We start from the raw sequence: 17139 nt of genomic DNA on the forward strand, positions 1-17139 counted from the left end.
AGTTAGTGCCGTGCTGCCTCATGCAGCGAGGCCAGCCCTTTGCTGAACCCACAGCAGAGCTCCGTGTGGTGTTGCTGCTCCTGATGGCTGGCAATTCGGGTGGGCTGCCATCCTCACAGCCACAGGTTCTTGCCGTCCCCCCACCAGGCCTCCAGCCGACCTCTGACGATGATCTGGGAGCGTGCACGGCGCCCCGCTTCAGCCCCCAACGCCGCCGCCATCTCATCCTTCGACGCCCAGCGCGTGAGATCCCACCCTCACCACCCCGTGCCAGCCCTCCCGAGCCCTCCACCCGCTTAGGCTGCTGGGGAAGCCAAAACCCTGAGAAATTAACGCAAAACGGCTCCGGCTTCCCCGTCAGTGCACTTTCTATCCCCCGCCCCGACCCCCGACGAAGCGCCCCGAGCCGAGCGCCCTCCCTTCCAGCCCCCCTCCTCCTCCCCAACTGCGCACTCAGCCGAGCCCGCCGCCCCCAATCCCCCGAGCACCCGCCCCCTCCCCTCCATCCGATTGATGCATCGCGCCGTCACTCCGCTTCCTCTCGGCGCTCATTGGACGAGGCGGAGGCTCCCCCCCTGCCTCCCGCCCCTCCCGCCGCCGTCGGTCGAGGCGAGCGGCGAGTAAATAGAGGCAGGAGCGCAAAATGGCGGCGCCGCCGAGCCCCGGCCGTGGCGCCGCGTCGCCGGAGCCCTTGGGCTCCAGGCCGGGCCCGGACGCGAAGCCTCCCCGCGGGTCGCAGCCGGCCGCTAAGAAAATGAAAGGGACCGACGAGAGGAGCCTGAAGGGCTCCAAGCGTGTCAACGGCGAAGGGGGCGGCGGTGGAGGAGGAGGAGGAGGAGGCGGCAGCAAGCAGCCGGTGGTGCCGAGCTTCGGCGGCCCCGCGGCGTGGGGCTTCGCCGCGCTGCCCTCGGGGAGCTCGGGGGGTTTCGCCTTCCCCTCGCCGCTGCCCAAGAAGCTGCTGCCGTCGCCGTCGCCGCCCGTCGTGCTGCTGCCGCCGCCGCCGCCCGCCTCGCCCTCCTCTTCCTACCGGCAGCACCAGCACCGCCACCACCGGCACCGCCTGGCTCTGCCCGCCGAGGGGGGTGCCGGCGGCTGTGCTGGCGGAGGGGTGGCCGTGGTGGGCAGCGCCAAGGCGAAGAGGCCGAAGGAAAAGCGGGATAAGGAGAGGAGGAAGCACGGAGCCATGCCCGGGGCCGGGATCGTCGCTGCCGCTGCCGCCGCTGCTGTGGGGGGAGATGGCGGCGGGGCGCTGAGCGCGGCGGCCCGTGAGGAGAACGGGGAGGTGAAGCTGCTGCTGCAGAAAGGTGAGGGAGGGGGGGCGCCGAAATTGGGGGGTGGGGTCGTTGCTGGGGTCTCCCTGCTTCGGGGGAGAGCCTTTGGTTGTGGGGGGGAGCCCCCTGCTTCGGGGGAGACCCCTTGTTATAGTGTGTGTGGGGGGCTCCTGTTTGGTGGGAGCCCCCTTGGTGGTGGGGGGCAGCCCCCTGCTTTTGGGGAGCCCCCCTGTTTGTGTGTGGGAGCCCCCTGATTTTGGGGAGACCCCCCTGATTTTGAGGAGAACCCCTGTTTGTGTGGGGCAGCCCCCTGCTTTTCAGGAGACCCTTGCTTTTTGGGAGCCCCCCTGTTGGTGTGTGGGAGCCCCCTGCTTTTGGGGAAACCCCTTGATGGTGTGGGGGAGCCCCTCTTTTTATGGGGGGGAGCCCCGCTGTTCGTGTGGGGGACCCCCATGCTCCGGGAGACCCCTGCCCCTCTGCAAGTGCCTGGGGAAGGCAGCGGCAGGCCTGCCGTCAATCCTGTCAAAAAAAAGGGGGTGTGGAATTGGCTATGGCGTCAGCCAGAAGCTGCCAGAGGCCTTAGGTTTTCTTACCTATTAGGGAAATAAGGGTGGCGGGGGGCTTCCTAGGGGTCTGCCAAAGAAATTGAGTTTCTGTCGCTGCTGTGACAAAGACAGCGCGTTACGAGAATACGTGTTTGTTAGAAATTAAAAGGAGCCCTCAGTGAGCTCGTGATCAGGCTGTTGGTTTTTACAGGCTAAGTCACCGAGTGTCAGAGACCATGCACTTGAAATCTAGATAAGCAGGCTGTCAGCGTCTCATTTAGGTGCTTTTTCAGTTTTCCTTTATTTTCTGAAAATCACTGGGCTATATAAGCTTCCAAGAAATGCATCAGGCCTTCGGGAAGAAAGTCAGGAGTGCTGAGTTGGTTTATTAATGGATCTGGCCAAAAATGGCCCCTCCAGGTGAGATAAGATATTAGGCTAGCTTGTTGCTGACAGGCACTGACAATAGACGCGTAGGAAATAGAAGACAATACAGTGGTATTTTTTTTTAAACCAGCATATGCTTCCTGAGTCTCCATTGACCTTAAACCAGGTGTTGATGCCTTAGCATTTATATTAAAATACAAAGAACTTCAAACACTTACTCCATTACCTAGTTTAAGCAAGTTCTTTTCCTTTCTTTCAAAGGAAAGATAAATTGCAGCGTTTATGTAGGCTTAGGTTGCTTTGATTATGGCCTATTCCTTGCGCTCACAGGATGAGCCAAGCATGTGAAGACCAATTATTAATATCAATATACCATTTTCTGTCTATTGATTACATCGTCCAGCTGCCTTGCTGCATTTTCTGCTAGTTCCCACTGGTGTCTTAATCTATGCTGTAGCGTTAAGTGTTCAGATTCGCTTACCTTTGAGTTTTATTTTTCTAATTTTTGGCTTGTGTTCTCTTGATTCAACTTGTCCTGTGCATCTTCTTGTTGGGATCTTGATTGCTGCCATACAAATGGGCTTTAAGTACATCATTTCGGCACCTTCAGGCATTTCAGTTTAGGTACGTTTATTTTCTTGCCCTTGTCCAAAAGATGACTTGGGAAAAATCTTCGGAAGTTGCTTTCAGTAAGCATTTAATGATGGTAAAGTCTTTCTGTTGTCAGTGGTAGCTACCAAGAAGCTGACAGTATCTTCCTTGCAAAGTTATGAAAATCACAACCATATTCGCTTCCATTGCCGTGGTGTCCTACCAGTGTTACCCAACCGTGGCAATAAATCTCCGGGAACAATATTGTAATAACAAGATGAAGTGTTTTTGCATGCTGGTAAAAGAAACGATGACAGTGATGGTGTCAGCTGAATAACTGGGAATTGAGCCCTCCTGGAAGCAGGGGTTGGCCTTGTAGGGGCCTTCTGTCCTTCCACTCTTCTCAGGAAGGGCATTTTCTCAAATACCACCGGTGTGCTGGCAGGTACAGGTACTTGAGATTTGAGCTGCTGTTTGCTCAGAACGGGTGTTTGTACATTTAATTTAGCTTTGAAAGCCTGAGAACAGGCCGGAACGTTTTTCCAAGGCAAATGATCCCTTTATGGCATCGAGGCCTTTAGGGTTGTTTAGAGGAAGTGATTTCTATCGCCGCAGCTGTTGCCGTAGGTCTGTACCTGATCGAGGAGCTTCCCATCACTGAGCTGCGCATTCCAGCACAGGAGGCTGCGAGAAGGTGAGGGATGCCCCGAGTCATCTGCCGAGAGCAGCCGGCCTTTGAGAAGTGGTTCTGTGTTTGGCTGGAGATTAAAGAACAGGTTTGTGCTGTTAATCCTGTGAATAATTTACTTTCCAGAGAAGGAAGGAGTAATGTGGTTATGGAGGGAGAAAAGAATGACCCTGGCGAGGGAGGGAGGACATCCTGAATCCTCGTGATGGAGGCAGACAAAGAGCAATGGGTTAGGGCAGGAGGGACCAGAAGATACTGAAGCTGGGTGCTGCAGTGTTTTTGGAATGAGTGGATTTGAGATCCTGACCTGAAAGAGGGTGGAAACAGCATGCAAAATGGTGAGACAGGGAGGTGGTGCTGGTCTTGGTATGGGGCAGAAGTCGTAGGTAAGTGCTGCGGAAAAGCAAGGAACGATAGAGGTGGGGTACACAGGAGGAGAGTGAAAAATGTAGGCAGCCTGCAGATATGACATCAGGGCAAGCTTAAAGGATTTCATATAATCAAAAAGAAGTCTGAGCTGCTTGCATGAGCAATACGTAGGGGGAATGCAGGAATAACACACGGCCCTCTGTGATGAGGTAAGTTTGCAGAAGCTGTCGTGTGCAGCTGGTAATACTCGCTAAAAATCAACCAAATGCGGGCAGGCGCAGCGTGCCTCTTCTGCAGCCTGCCTTTAGGCAGCCTGTTTCGCTTTCAGTGCTTTGGAGAATGAGCAGCAGTGCAGAACTGACAGTATTGATTTTGTGCTCTGAATTCAGAGCTGGTGCACGTGGCGGCGTCTCACCCCAGAAGGAAGATGAGATGGGGCGGGTTAGAAGGCTGCAGGTGCAGAGCCCTGTACAGGGAAATAAAATTATCGAAAGATAAACGGGTGGGACAGGTGGGACTTCCTTGTTTATAAAAATCTGAAGGTGGAAAAGCTCCGCTGCCCCCTTCACAGCCAGAGTGGAGATGGACTGCACGTAGGCACGAGAGGTGGAAGGGGTTTCCAAATGAACTTGGCACTCAGCAGGGTGCTGGTGAATTAGAAGGACGGATGGTCCAGTCGGTGAGCTGTGTGGATGCTCTTCTGTGTGCAGCAGCTACGGTGCTGGGGGAAAATCATTGCTCTGGTGAGAGAGGGAGGGCCTGCACGAGCCTTGGTACATGAGAAAATGAGGAGTGCAGCTGGGGAGGGACGGCAGGATCCGTGCTGGGAGGTTGCGGGGTTGTGGTGCCCCAAGGCAACGTGGGTATGCGGTGATGTGGGGTGGATGAACGTGAGGTCTGGGCTTGCAAATTGGGTGGTACCAACAGCATTTTGCTAATAGCATTGCTGATAGCATGGGGTATTGACACGCAGCAGGAAATCGTGACCAGTTTTTCCGCCTGCCATCTTGGCTCAGTCTGAGAGCTGAGCATGGGGGCTGCTGACTGTCCTGTGCTTGTCCCAATGACTACTGGGCCAGAACGCCCAGTTTTGAGGCACCTTTCTGTCCTGAGTGACAGGAAGATGTTAAACAGGGTTTAACATCATGATATCTTTATTCCCATTAACGTGTTTGTCTTTCCTTCCTTGACCAATTGCTCGCTGGGCGATGTTTGTGGTCGTTGCATGGGCAGGACCTCAAGCTTGCGGGGTTGGAGCCAGGCCTTGCGGCTTGAGGATTGTGTACGTGAGTCGAGCAAGCCTTGAGATGAGGGCAGAGAACCTGGAAGGCCGCATTATCCTGGAGACGTGAGGTTTGGACCATTCAAAAGGAACTTGCCTCTTGGCCGGATGGCTCTGGCCCTGCAGGCTGTGTAGCTCGCTGTGCTTTCAGACATGGTGCGGATCTGATAGGAACACCTGCTGTTCCGGGTTATGACTACACCGACGCAGTTAGTTATTTAACTGGTACTCCACTTCGCAGTTCCCAGTCGCAATGGTTTCCCTAGCAGTGCAGAGCTCAGGTCAGCCCCTCCCCGCCTCAGCAGCTTGTTCTGTGCCACAGGCATGCTGCAGGGCGGGAGCCAGGCTCCTCAGCCCTCTCCTCTGTTTTATTGCCATCTCTGTGTACAATTTTCCTGTTTCCCTCCCTTCCTCCTTTGTATTTTATCTTCAGTGATGGGTTTGCTGATAACACTGCCTCAGTGTGCAAGCAATTAGAAAATCAGGTTGGTATTTTTAACTTGCTGCTGGGAGTTTCCCTATGAGCAAGAACGCAAAGCTGAGTGTGGTCTGTAGCCCTTTTGCTTTTACTTCCAGTCTCTTTTCTCCCTCCCCCTCCTGATGTCATGGAAAGATAGGCTAGATGACATTTCAGGAAGACATTTACCTTTGATTCCTCCAGTAACTTTGGCGCTTTGACTTGCGCGCCACTTCGGGATTTTGAACTTTTAAGAGATTTCACGTTTCAGGCTGCTGCTGAAGTTCAGTTTACATCATTGGGAAGCTCATTTCACAGTCTAACTTAGCAAATTAGGGTTAGGCATTCTTGTTTCCCTTCTTTAGATCTGGGACCATCGTCTTGGTAGGTAGGTTGCCTTTTTCCTTCTGTCAAACATTTTCTTCTGTTCATTTCTATTTATTTTCCTTTTTTTTCTTTTTTTTTTTTTTTAACTGTCCTGCCTAACCCAACCACCCCTCTCCCTGCTCCCGACTCCTCTAAATCCAGAGGCTGTTTTTGTGCTCACAAGGCCACTGATCACTCCTCTGAATTCTGCAATATATTTCTAAGCAGATATCCTGTAGTAATCAACAGTACTCAAAGCGTTGAGGGCTTTAGGTGTGAGACACAAGAGGAAGAAGGACTGCTCCAATTTCTTGAGAGATATATTTGCAGCTTGCATCAGTGTCACTTCCAGCTCTCCGAACGAAGCATCCGATGCTGAGGTGAGTTTGAGGCAGTGCATCTCCGTCCTGAGGGATCCTGTCCCCTTTTGTTTCTATGAAGGCACCATGAAGCTTTGCTGGACAGATCAAAATCTTGTGTTTTGTAAGCTGGGGAGCAAAGGAAGCCCCTCCTGTAGCCCAAAATCCAGCTCGGCATGCCACTTACACACAGAAACTCTGGTTGTCGAGTCGCACGTAGCGGGTCACGGATAGCTTTGCTGAGCTGAAACGAGATCAGCACAGCAGTTGGAAACATCAGATCTGAAACCTCTTCTGGATGCTTTGTTTGCAGCTGCCACGTTCTCCACTGCTGATTTCTGATGCAACTCCCCAGTGCTTGGGCTTACACTTGGCTTGTACAGCTCTGCACGTAGGAAAAGAAACTGCAGAGATTAGAGAAATCAGAGAGATAAGGCTTGCATTTCTCCCAAGCATTTTGCTTCTGGAAAAGGGGTTTTCCTTCCTTCCTGCTCACTGGAGGGATTGGGGAAATGTTTGCAGCTGTTGAGGGGTCGTCTTCAGTCCTGTCTGGGGTTTGAAGCTTTAATTGCTGAAAGGGAAGTCTGCCAAGTATTTCTTTGTATTTATTGGAATGAGAGAACTGTTGTGTTGTGTTTTCTTAGAAGTACTGTCTGGGTTTCCTCGTGTACATGAATTCAGGAGGGAGGGAGGGATGGATGGATGTGCAGGTGTCAGGGCCGTTACCACAGTGGTGTGAAACGTACTGAACGTGTCTGCACAGCCAGATAAACACGGCTTCTTGAGGCTTCGCTTTGTGAGTGTTTGTGTTAAAGGAGGAAAGGGTGATGGAAGGACTGGTGCCTGATGTGCTCCCCTCCTCCTCGCCCTTCTGGCAGTATTGACGGCCGTTAGCAGTGGCTTGTAAATATTTTGCCCGATGTGCAGTGACAGCCCTTAAATCAAAGGGCGGGGAGGGAGGCAGAGCACTTTGAGCATAATCTATGGCTGACTACTGATGTGGGTTACCATCTGGAAAACCGATGCAAAGCAGCTGCAGCTTCTGGCATCTCTCTGACGAGGCTCTGAAGCTCGGCTCGGGGCAAAAGCCGCCTCGCTCGAGCTCCTGCGCGGGCTTCAAGGTTTGCACAGAGCGGCAGCTGCTTTGCACGTAAGGCAACTCAAAGCATTTCCTGCTCGCCCTATTCACTTGATCTACCTTTCTCTTCCAGGAAGCTTGCAGCAGAGGTGAAGGTCTGGCTACGTTTCTAAAATCTTACTCTATTTACGATTCCTAAATCGTTGCAGTCGTTAGGAGAAGGTACCCAGTTAGGAAATAGCTTTCTATAACCTTAGGTGCACGTGGCTGTGTACCTTATAAATACAGTTCCTCCTTCATTTCTTTTGTTTACCCCCTTGGCCCAGCACCCAGAGCAAGTAGGAGCTTTTGGGCTGGAGGAGGAAGTATGCGTGTTGTGCTGAGTTAATGCAGCTAATGGGGGGAGTTAATTGAGTGAGAACATTCTTCAGATGCCATTTAGGAAGGTGAGATGGGAGATGCCTCTAATGGACTCTTCCATCCATATGCAGCACTTCCTGAAATGTGCTGCTGGGGCTGCTTTTTTTTTTTTTTGTGTGGGTATGCTGTTTTTGTAGGACCCAAAGTCCAAAGAAAATGGCACTTAAAGTGACACTTGTATTGGGAACGTGAGACACCCAGAAATCTTTCAATTCCCTGGGTGCTGTGATTACCATAAACAAGGTTACGTACTCCCCCAGAACTCTGTATTTTAAAAACTTTATGCATGCCACTGGTTTATTTAGTAGTTAAAAATAACTGTGTACCAGAGGCTTTTTCTTCAGACAGTAGAGCTTGAAAATGAAGGAACAATCTTAACTGTTGCTTGGGCCTTCCATAGCTGCGTCCTGCTGTGCTTGGCATTCTTTTTTTTTTTTTTTTTTTTTTTTTTTTTTTTTTTTTTTTTTTTTTAAACTGCAGAAGATATTTTCAATCTGTTTAGGCTGTGAGCAGTTGTTTCCTGAGCAGAGTATTTCTTTGTCAAAGACGCATAAAGCAAAAGCACGTTTTGATAGGGGAAATCTTTGCAAAATGGTGAAGGGTCCATCTCTGTACCCTGAGATGTACGTTACTACAATCTTTCATCTTTTAGTGTATCAAGGGCTCTGTACAGGAATAGGAAGTGTGTGTGTGTGTGTGCAGGAAGAGCAAGTAGTAAAATTAGTAGCCACGTGAGAAGGCTGGTATGGGTTTGTGTGCTGCAGTAATGAGAAGACAAGTTTGTATATAATTGCTTGGGTAAGCTGCAATTGCTTGGTTAAGCTTTTTTTTTCCCTACTGTAGCTGTTAAAAGACAAAAGTGAAAAAGATGCCAGTGTGGCTTAATGCGAAGCGGGACCTGAATATTTCATCAGCTTCAGAGTCAGTTCCTGGAAGTCTGCAGACGAGCAGCAAGACAGGGAAGTCAGCGAGCACCGAGCGGGGGGTGTCACAAGAACCTTCCTGCAGCCGTGTAAGCGTGGGCAAGTAGGGATCTGGAGCATTGCGTAGGCTTCTGGATGGCTTCACATCAAGGGTTTGGTGCGACTGATGTGCTGCTAAAGCAGCAAGTGTTAGCTGCAGTCTCCAGGCGAGGAGCTGGTATTTTCCCAGAGAGGCTTGCTTCATTGCGTTGTTGTTGGCATCGTAATACCAAAATAATTATTCTTTGCTGTCACTTCCGAGGTGATAGATGGCATCAGGATTGACTTTTCCCCTCAAGGCATTGGAATAACAACTTGTAAGATTTGCTATTTTCTTCCTCTTCAAAATAGACAGAGCAGACTTTACTTTTTTCTTAATAAGTGGCTCAGAAAGTTAGACAAATCCTGATATTCACGACTAATCTTTCGATTATCCCTCACCAGAACAACCTTGGTAGAAGCGGGAGCACCTAAATCGGCTTAAGTAAAACTGAAGTTTATATTGCTGGGTTATCCACTGAGATGGGGAGGTAGTTATTAACATGTAGATAGGCTCAGGTGGATTCCCATAAAAGTAGCATAGAATTTTGAAAGGTTTATTATAAACCTTTACATGATTTGCTGCAGAACATATGCTGTACCTAGTACTTAATTTGAATTAATCTTTTATTTGGACTGGAACATCTTTTTATTATCTCTTATGCCTACTTTTTTGTACTGCCACCCCCAAAACACATACTTGCGGAAAAAGTTCCAGTAAGGGGTCACATCTCCAACTCATGCCTTCATTTTATTTGAACATATTGAACACAAGGCCTGTGTAAAATTTGACACCCCTCTTTGAGTCAAATTACCCCCTTACCGTACTTTGAACTCAAATGACATCCTCGTTAGCACGTGCAACTTGAATTTGTTAATTGCTTTTCTAAGTGCTTGGTAGTTCGTGGTGCACACAGACTGTTCCAGCTGCGTATGCAGGGCTCTGACATACCAGGAGTGCTGCTTGCTGGTACCCCGTGTTCTCTTGTCCAGTCATCTCCATCTGTGTTGCAGTGCCCTGGAGACTCATTTCATCCCTTACCTATTGCAGCTCAAGCTTTTTTTTTTTTTTTTTTTCTCTCCCCAGTTCCCAGTAATGTTGTTTGTAGATAATTGCAGAATATCCCATGGACATGGAGAAATTGCTGTAAGCATCTCTGCCTCTTCACTGTTTGGAGACGCAGCTGCCCTGCAAATGAAGTGGGGTACCCGAGGTTTGGTGTTGGCACTGGTTGCTACCAGTAAACCTCCAAAAAGCCATGCTGGAGCCTGCGGGTTTTGTTAACTTGTTCAGCAGCACAGGCTTTGTCTTTTATTGGTCACTTATTGTACAACACCTAGGTTGTAAATTGCCCAAGGTTTGTTTTCAGACAGGATTTTCTTGTTTGAGAAAGTGAGATTTGGACTGAAATGGTGCATGGCTAGAGGGCAGTGAAACTTTATCTCGGAGAAGCCACTGCAAGATGTTCTGTGGTGGTTTGGAAACTCACAAGGCACTCTAGAGCCTGCGTCAACCTAGTCAACCTACACCAGCTTTGTGTTGCTGCTACCTGGGTGGTTAGCATGGAGACTGAGGAACTGCACTTAGCCTATGGCATTTAACACGGAAAGGTGTTTTAATTCTGTGTACGGGCTGTAATGGCTCTTGGATACTTCTAAGCTTACTGTTGTAGAGCCAATGTGGCTACGTTGTGATAGATTTTGTGGTGAACTCAGAAGACTGGTTGAGTTTTCTCTCTGCATCCCCCTGCAAGCCGTGAAATGGGCCATTGATCACTGAGATCCGTCTGCAGAACTGTTCAGGAGCTGTGTCAGTTCTGCCAGCCAAAACATGTACTTTTCCTCATGAACTGAAACCATTTGAACTGAAAACTTAGTTCAGAGGGAGGAGACCTGTGAATTTGTACGCTGAAGCTGGGATCCTCAGGCTGTACACAGGTCCTCTTTTAGCACTGTGATTTCTACAAGGGGAAATGGTTGGGAGTAATTTATTTCAAACCTCCCTCAGCTGCCTTTACCTTACATTTACAGTCACTTCAGGTATGAGCTGCTTGTGGATGCTGCTGGAGGGGGCCATAGGACACTTGCATTGTTTCTTTTGTCTCGGATCTCTCACCATTGTCTCAGCTTTCTAGAAGTGAAAGTAAACCAGAGGCCCTTCAAAAGGTCTCAGCTTGCTCTCTGTGCCTACTCAGGCTCTGCGGCTGTCAGAGCTGCAGGATTCACTGGGCTGTGATGCCATTCACCAGCCAGTAATAAAAGCTTCTTTCAGTCCTTCATTCATCCTCGTTCAGCCAGTCTCAACGTCTGTATACACTCTTCAGTCTCACTTTGATTTCTAAGTGATAGCAGAAGTCAAGTGTACCTCTTAACACCATGCAAATGTCGACATAAAACCCAGGTCTGTCCTCGGTGATTGCGTGATCCTGGCTGGGCTGAGCAGCCAGCCCAGGTTACAAACCAAGCCCGGTGTTGCTGTCTCCGTGCTGAGTGAGTGAGTATCTGCTTTCAGAGCGCTGCTGCTAATGCTGTTGTGTAATTTACTTCCCACCTCGTGCTTCTGAGGTGCATGGGATTTGCAGTTTGGGGGTTCTGCTTGTGGGGAGCTGGCTGCAGAGGAAGGATCCTGTCCATTCAGCCTATTCCTAGGACTTGTGCTGCAGAGAGCAGCTTGGCTGGGCTCTGCGCTCTGCCCTGCGGATAAATCTGCTTTGTCATCCCTGCTCCTTGAGTCATCAGAGGGCTTTTCCTGGGCATGACTGTTCCAGTGGCTGAGAACTACCATTTCCAGGCAGTTTTAACCATGACTGCCTTACTACTATTTTTTTGTTTTTTTGTGCCAGCATAGTTTTTTTCTCTCTGCCTGTCCTGATCTGTGTATAGGCAACAGACATAACTCAGTTGTCATCTCTATTGTGCCTTATTTTCATTCTTCAGGCTTGTCCATCCTCTTTCCAAAATGCATTCTTCATCCTAGCTGATGAAGATTCAAATTCCATAGCCTTATTAGAAAACTCCTAAAAGGAAAGATAGGAGAGCTGTGGAGCTGTTGTTACACTATCCATTTAGGTGGATTAACCCTGGTGCTTTCCTTACCCTTATGTCAAGCCCTTGTACTTCTTACTTAACCAAAGTATTTACAAAGCATGTTAATATTTATTGATGCTCTCTATTCCATTCCAAAATTGAAGGCTTCCTTTGTTCGGCTTTGAACATTTGTTAGTGAAGATACCTGCTTCTGTTTTATGTGAGTGCTCGAGAAAAAGTAAATGATTTCTCCTTAGGTCCACATGGGGTCTATATTGCAGCCACCAGAAATGACACTTTGGGATTCTCTCAGCTTTATTACTGAGAAATCATTTTGAAGCATGCAGTTAGGTAGAAGCTTGGAATGAGGTTTACTCTTCCCCGTGAAGGTTCAGAAGCCCAACAAAAAAAAACAAAACAGGTACTAGGCTTCAGGCCCAGAAACCAGACGTAGTGCTGGTTGCAGTGACCCCAGAGAAGCTGGAGTTAACTAGGCTTCAGTGCTTGGCCTCAAAGGTAATTCTGAACTCAGCTTGAAGAGATAAATCCTAGAACTCGGGAATTCCCTGGGTCTAGTATTTTTCATGGAGAAAGTGTGCTTAAAGGGTCTGCTTTTTACTGACAGACTTAAAACCTGGAGTGACTTGTCAGTAAAATAAATGAATGACTGCTCAAATAAGCTGTTGCTGATGGCAGATAAGCAAGGGAAACACGAATGCATTGTAGCTTCTTTGCAAATACAGAATTTTCAACGAATAATGAACTGGCATACCTTTTTGTATTGTCTGTTAATTACATATTGCTGCTGTTAACACATTAGTGCGGCCTGTGGACTTAAATGTAAAAGATTTTGCAGCTGACAATTTAAATCTTCATTCCAAGCTACCTGTGAAAGCCTTTAAGTTTAGACTACATGGAGCTAGTTATGTGAAATTTCTAGTGGATATGAGCATCCAGCAAAATACACTGTACTTCTGCCTTCATTTCTAATGCATGTAATTTGAATTTCAAGAAATAAGATCTGCATACAGGTGGAAAATAAGAGCAGAGGGTACTATGAGTAAGTAAAAATTGTTGTTAACTGTGTGCAGTTAATGTGCTGAGTTGTTGGTACAGTTCTAGTGTAATAGAAATGAAGCTGGTCTAGGTTCAGTAAGTTTATGTTGGATTATGCAACAGCTAAATATTAGCTTTTCATATCACAAGTCCCGGAATTTCCTTGTAACTCTTTTCATCCTCTTAATAGGGCTTGCATAATAGCAATATGAAACATGCATGTGACAAAGTTTGTTGCTGTTGTTTAATTGTAAAATATTTGCATTTCAGCTCAAATCAAAGAGAAAATGAAAGAAAGGGAAAAGAAACAGAAAGAGAAGAAGAAGCACAAAATAATGAATGAAATCAAGAAAGAGAATGGAGAGATCAAATTATTGCAGAAAGGTACGTTCAAGCTGCTTAGTGTTTTTTCATTGTAGTGCTTTAAAACCTTTGTAATTGGATTGAGTGCTGAATTTTAATATTATGTCTTTCATTTAACTTAAATGCCCTTTTCCAGGAATAGCTGGTATAAGGCTTGGAATTTAAAACTTAATTATAAATGCTAACTTTCTTCAACTGCAGATACTGCAGCTTAAAAATATACATGTAATTATTGCCACAATACCAGTGTTCTTATGCAGTAGCAGTAAAGACCGACGCTTTAAGGAATGACATTGCTGATATCTACACCGTCTCAACAGTTGTTGAAGAAGATTTCTATATCATAGAGAGGAAAAATGAATCCATGTCATTAAATATCTAACAGTAAATGCACAAAACTAAAGAACCAAGGAGTTCTAGTTCAGGAACTCTGTTGCATAATGAGAAATTAAGTGTGTGCAACAGGAAGTCGTAATTTTGGCTAATTTATCCAACTCCAGTACTGCAGTGGAATGTAATGAAAATGTTCCTGCATTTACTTGTGCATGCACTGACTTGTAAAATCGTACAGTAGTTGAGGATGGGGTGGGCCCTCTGCAGATAATTTAGTCCAATTCCACTGCTCAAAGTAGAACTGAGTAAAGCAGGTTGCTGAGGGCTGTGTCCCATCAGACTCTGTATGTCTACAAGGATGCAGACTCCAGAATTTGCACAGCCAGTACCAGCATTTGACCACTTGTTGTCTTACGTTGGATTGGACTGGGTGATTTCAAGGGGCCTTTACCAGCCTCATTGATTTTTGTGAGGTATCTGCATTTTTATTCCTTCCCACTAGATGTTTACACACACTGGAAAACTAATTAACCTCATAAAGCCTTTTCAGGCTGAAAAATCCTGCTTTTCTCAGCATCTCCTTTTGTGAGTAGTACTCTGTTCCTTCAGTCATCTTCCTGGCCCTTTGCTGGACTTCCTCCAGTGTGCACGTCTGCCTTGGACTGGTGAGCCCAGAACTGGGCACGGTACTTGCAGATGTGTGTCACCAGTGCTGAGCAGAGGGGAAGAATCACTCCATCAGCCTGCTGGTGGAGCAGTTAATGTTATTCCTAATCCTGTCCGGGAGGCTTAGCCTGATGGCTTATGGTCAGCTTGGCATTCACGAGGGCTCTGAAGTCCTTTCCTGTCAGGCTGCTTTCCAGTTGGGCTCCAGCCTGCAGAGCACAGGGTTATTCCTCACAGCTGCAGGACTCTGCACTTCCCTGAGTTAACCTTGTGAGACTTCTGCTGGCCTGATGTTCTCCAACCTGTCAAGGGCCCTCTGGCTTGGCAGCACAACCCTCTTGTGCATCAACCACTCCTTCCAGTTCTGTCTCCTCTGCGGACTTGCTGAGGGTGCTCTCTGTTCCGTCATCCCTGCCAATACTGAAGAATATCGAGCAGTGTTGGCCCACGGTATCAGCACTGGAGTGCCCCAGTATCACTGTCCTCTAGCTGGACATCGTGCTGCTGATCACAACCCTTTGAGCACTGAGTTAAGCCAGTCCTTGGTCCACCTCACTCTCCATTTATCTGTATCGTGCTTTGCCAGTTTTTCCTCTGAGGATGTTGGCTTGTTTAAGTAGACCCAGTGTTTTTTATCTGTTATTTTCAGGAACTGCTTTTGAAGTTAGGTGTAAACTCCTGATAATTTTTTCTGTTATGCCTACTCTAGGGTTTAATTCACAACAAAAAACTGAACCTCCCAAAACAAAATGTTATCTACAGCACATTCATGTGAGGTAGCAGGCATGCAACTCTGTAATTACTGCATCATGGTTTACAGTGCAAATACGGATCCAAGGAACTGCAGTAGAAACTACGACAGCTTAAAACCCGTGCTGAGCAGATCTCTAGGTATCAGCCTGCAGCACGCAGGATGTTTGAGCTGGTGGCTTCCTGTGAAAGATGTGACTTGTCTCCTCCAACGTGGAAGGAAGTTGGTGGCTGAGATACTGAGCAATGCTTAACTGCCTGGGCAGTGACGATCTTCAGGCCTTGTTTCTGCACCAGCGCTTCCTACCTCGTGTGATGAATGGCAGCAGAAAGAGGCCATGGGGTAGGAAGTTGCAAAAGCAGCAAGGTTCTGTGGGGCAGCAGTGTCCTGTAGAGGCTGTGCCTGGTTTTGCCAGTGTCCTGTAAAATTACTCTTGTTTGAGGGAAAGAAAAGAGTGTCAGGAGAGCAGAAAGCAGGCAAGACATAAACCTCCATGGGGTTTATATCATGTTCAGAACAGCAGCTCGGGACGTCTTCTGTGGACCTCCCCAAGTGTGTCTGGATGTGCTTTTATGTTCTGTGGTGATGGTACAGCATTTCCTGACTGCTTTGCTGCTGTAGCTCCATGTCCTGACAGCTGAGGGCTAGAGGGCAAAGGCCCTACAAGATGTAACTTGCATGTCTTTGTGACCTTCTGGAATGCTGGTAACCCTTCAGCTGAGGAGAACTTCTTCCTGGAACAAAAATCAAGCTCTATGCCCTCTTATTCTGCACTCACAATTCACTGCATGGACTAGGAGCAACGGCTTGGAACTTCTGAGAACTCAGTGCCAGTCTGCGGGGACTGGTTATGTCTCCTCCTAGGCATTACAACCACATTTTGTTTTAAAAATGTCACTGACCGTCTGCTGAATGATTTTATTATGCTGAGAATATTATTAGTTTTTTGTCCTCTATTTGTGACGTTCTTTGAGGGAGTGGTGGCAGTAGCCTGCGTAACTCCAGACAGTAAAACCAGGTGCCCAAGGTAAGGGTGGCTAGTTACATGGGTCAGCATTGGGAGCTTGAGGCCTTTTTGGGGAGAACTGCTGTATAAGCCTGGTTTTGGCGCTTTGAGCTTAATGCTGGAAGAGTTCACCTCAATTAGAGAAGCTTAGGGACGCAAGCAATTCATCTGCCTAAATTGGTGGTGCCTTTCTGTTGAAAGCAGCAATAAATGTGCAGAAGGGCAACTTTAAAAAGGGGTATTTTATCACTTCCTGACCTGATAAAAGAAATATTTAGTTCTTTCAGTGAGCCTGGTGGCTTTTAAGCATCTAGAACTAAATGTTTTTGTCATCCTTTTTCACTAGCAGATATGCAGAATAAATCCATATAGTTGTTCCTTTTCCTCTGTAATCTTTTATTTGGAAGTGAAGACTGGTTTTTGGAAACAGAACTGCCTTATACTTCCTTAAATTGCTTATTCCCACCGTACTGATTTGCATGTACTAATGACTTTACCATCCTTACGCACCAAGTTGCCAACTTCTACCTGTGAAATAGATAGGACAGGGTAAACCACAGACGTAAAATACAGGTAAGGTTTGTGTGATGAGATGATCTGAGAGCAGAGCTCTTAAATTCCAGTGGGCCTCAGCCATTTTTCAGAAAGAATGCAGGCAGTCATCCGTTTACCTCGTGCTGCTAGTGGGTCACTGCTTTCCGAGTTCAGCAGAGGCATCTTTGCTGCGTGACCTTGCTTCCTTCCCTTCCCCAACTGCCTCATTTCTGCCGCTGCAGTTGTGGCTGTCTGCGTTGCTCCTCCTGTTTAGCTGATGCCTTCTGCTGGCTACGATGAGGACCTGAGAGGAACCACAGGGCTGTCAGGGTGTGCTGCCTTAGGATGGGAGCTCAAGGAAGAGCAGAGCTGCCCTAGCATTGTAGGGGACATGGGGTGGGACCAGCCCATGCTGCTGTCTGTGAGTCCTCTGCGGGCTGGAAAGGTGTTCATATGGCTTCTTGGGCTGGAAAAGGTCAGAGGACTGGCATGAAGGCTGTGGGTACAAATTAAGCAAAATAAGGATAGTATGTGGGTAGCATGTGCACATGTATCACTCTAAAATAGTTCCAGGGTTTTAGTGCTTGTG

The 17139-nt window shown here is 47.8% G+C and overlaps 1 protein-coding gene across 3 annotated transcripts in view; it reads left to right on the forward strand.

Moving 5' to 3' along the window:
* Positions 1–628: 628 nt before the first annotated feature.
* Positions 629–17139, forward strand: part of RSBN1L (round spermatid basic protein 1 like) — a 49984-nt gene continuing 33473 nt past the window's right edge. For 2 of the 3 annotated variants that reach the window (XM_084497114.1, XM_084497115.1), the window contains exons 1-2: positions 629–1304; positions 13168–13281. In XM_084497114.1, the coding sequence (XP_084353240.1) occupies positions 644–1304; positions 13168–13281 (775 nt within the window). In that variant the 5' untranslated portion in view covers positions 629–643. Of the gene's footprint in view, positions 1305–8545; positions 8612–13167; positions 13282–17139 lie in introns of those variants that run through there. The other variant, XM_084497116.1, reaches the window with a different exon arrangement.

This window comes from Aythya ferina (assembly GCF_964211825.1).
Source record: "Aythya ferina genome assembly, chromosome: 1".
NCBI lineage: Eukaryota > Metazoa > Chordata > Aves > Anseriformes > Anatidae > Aythya > Aythya ferina.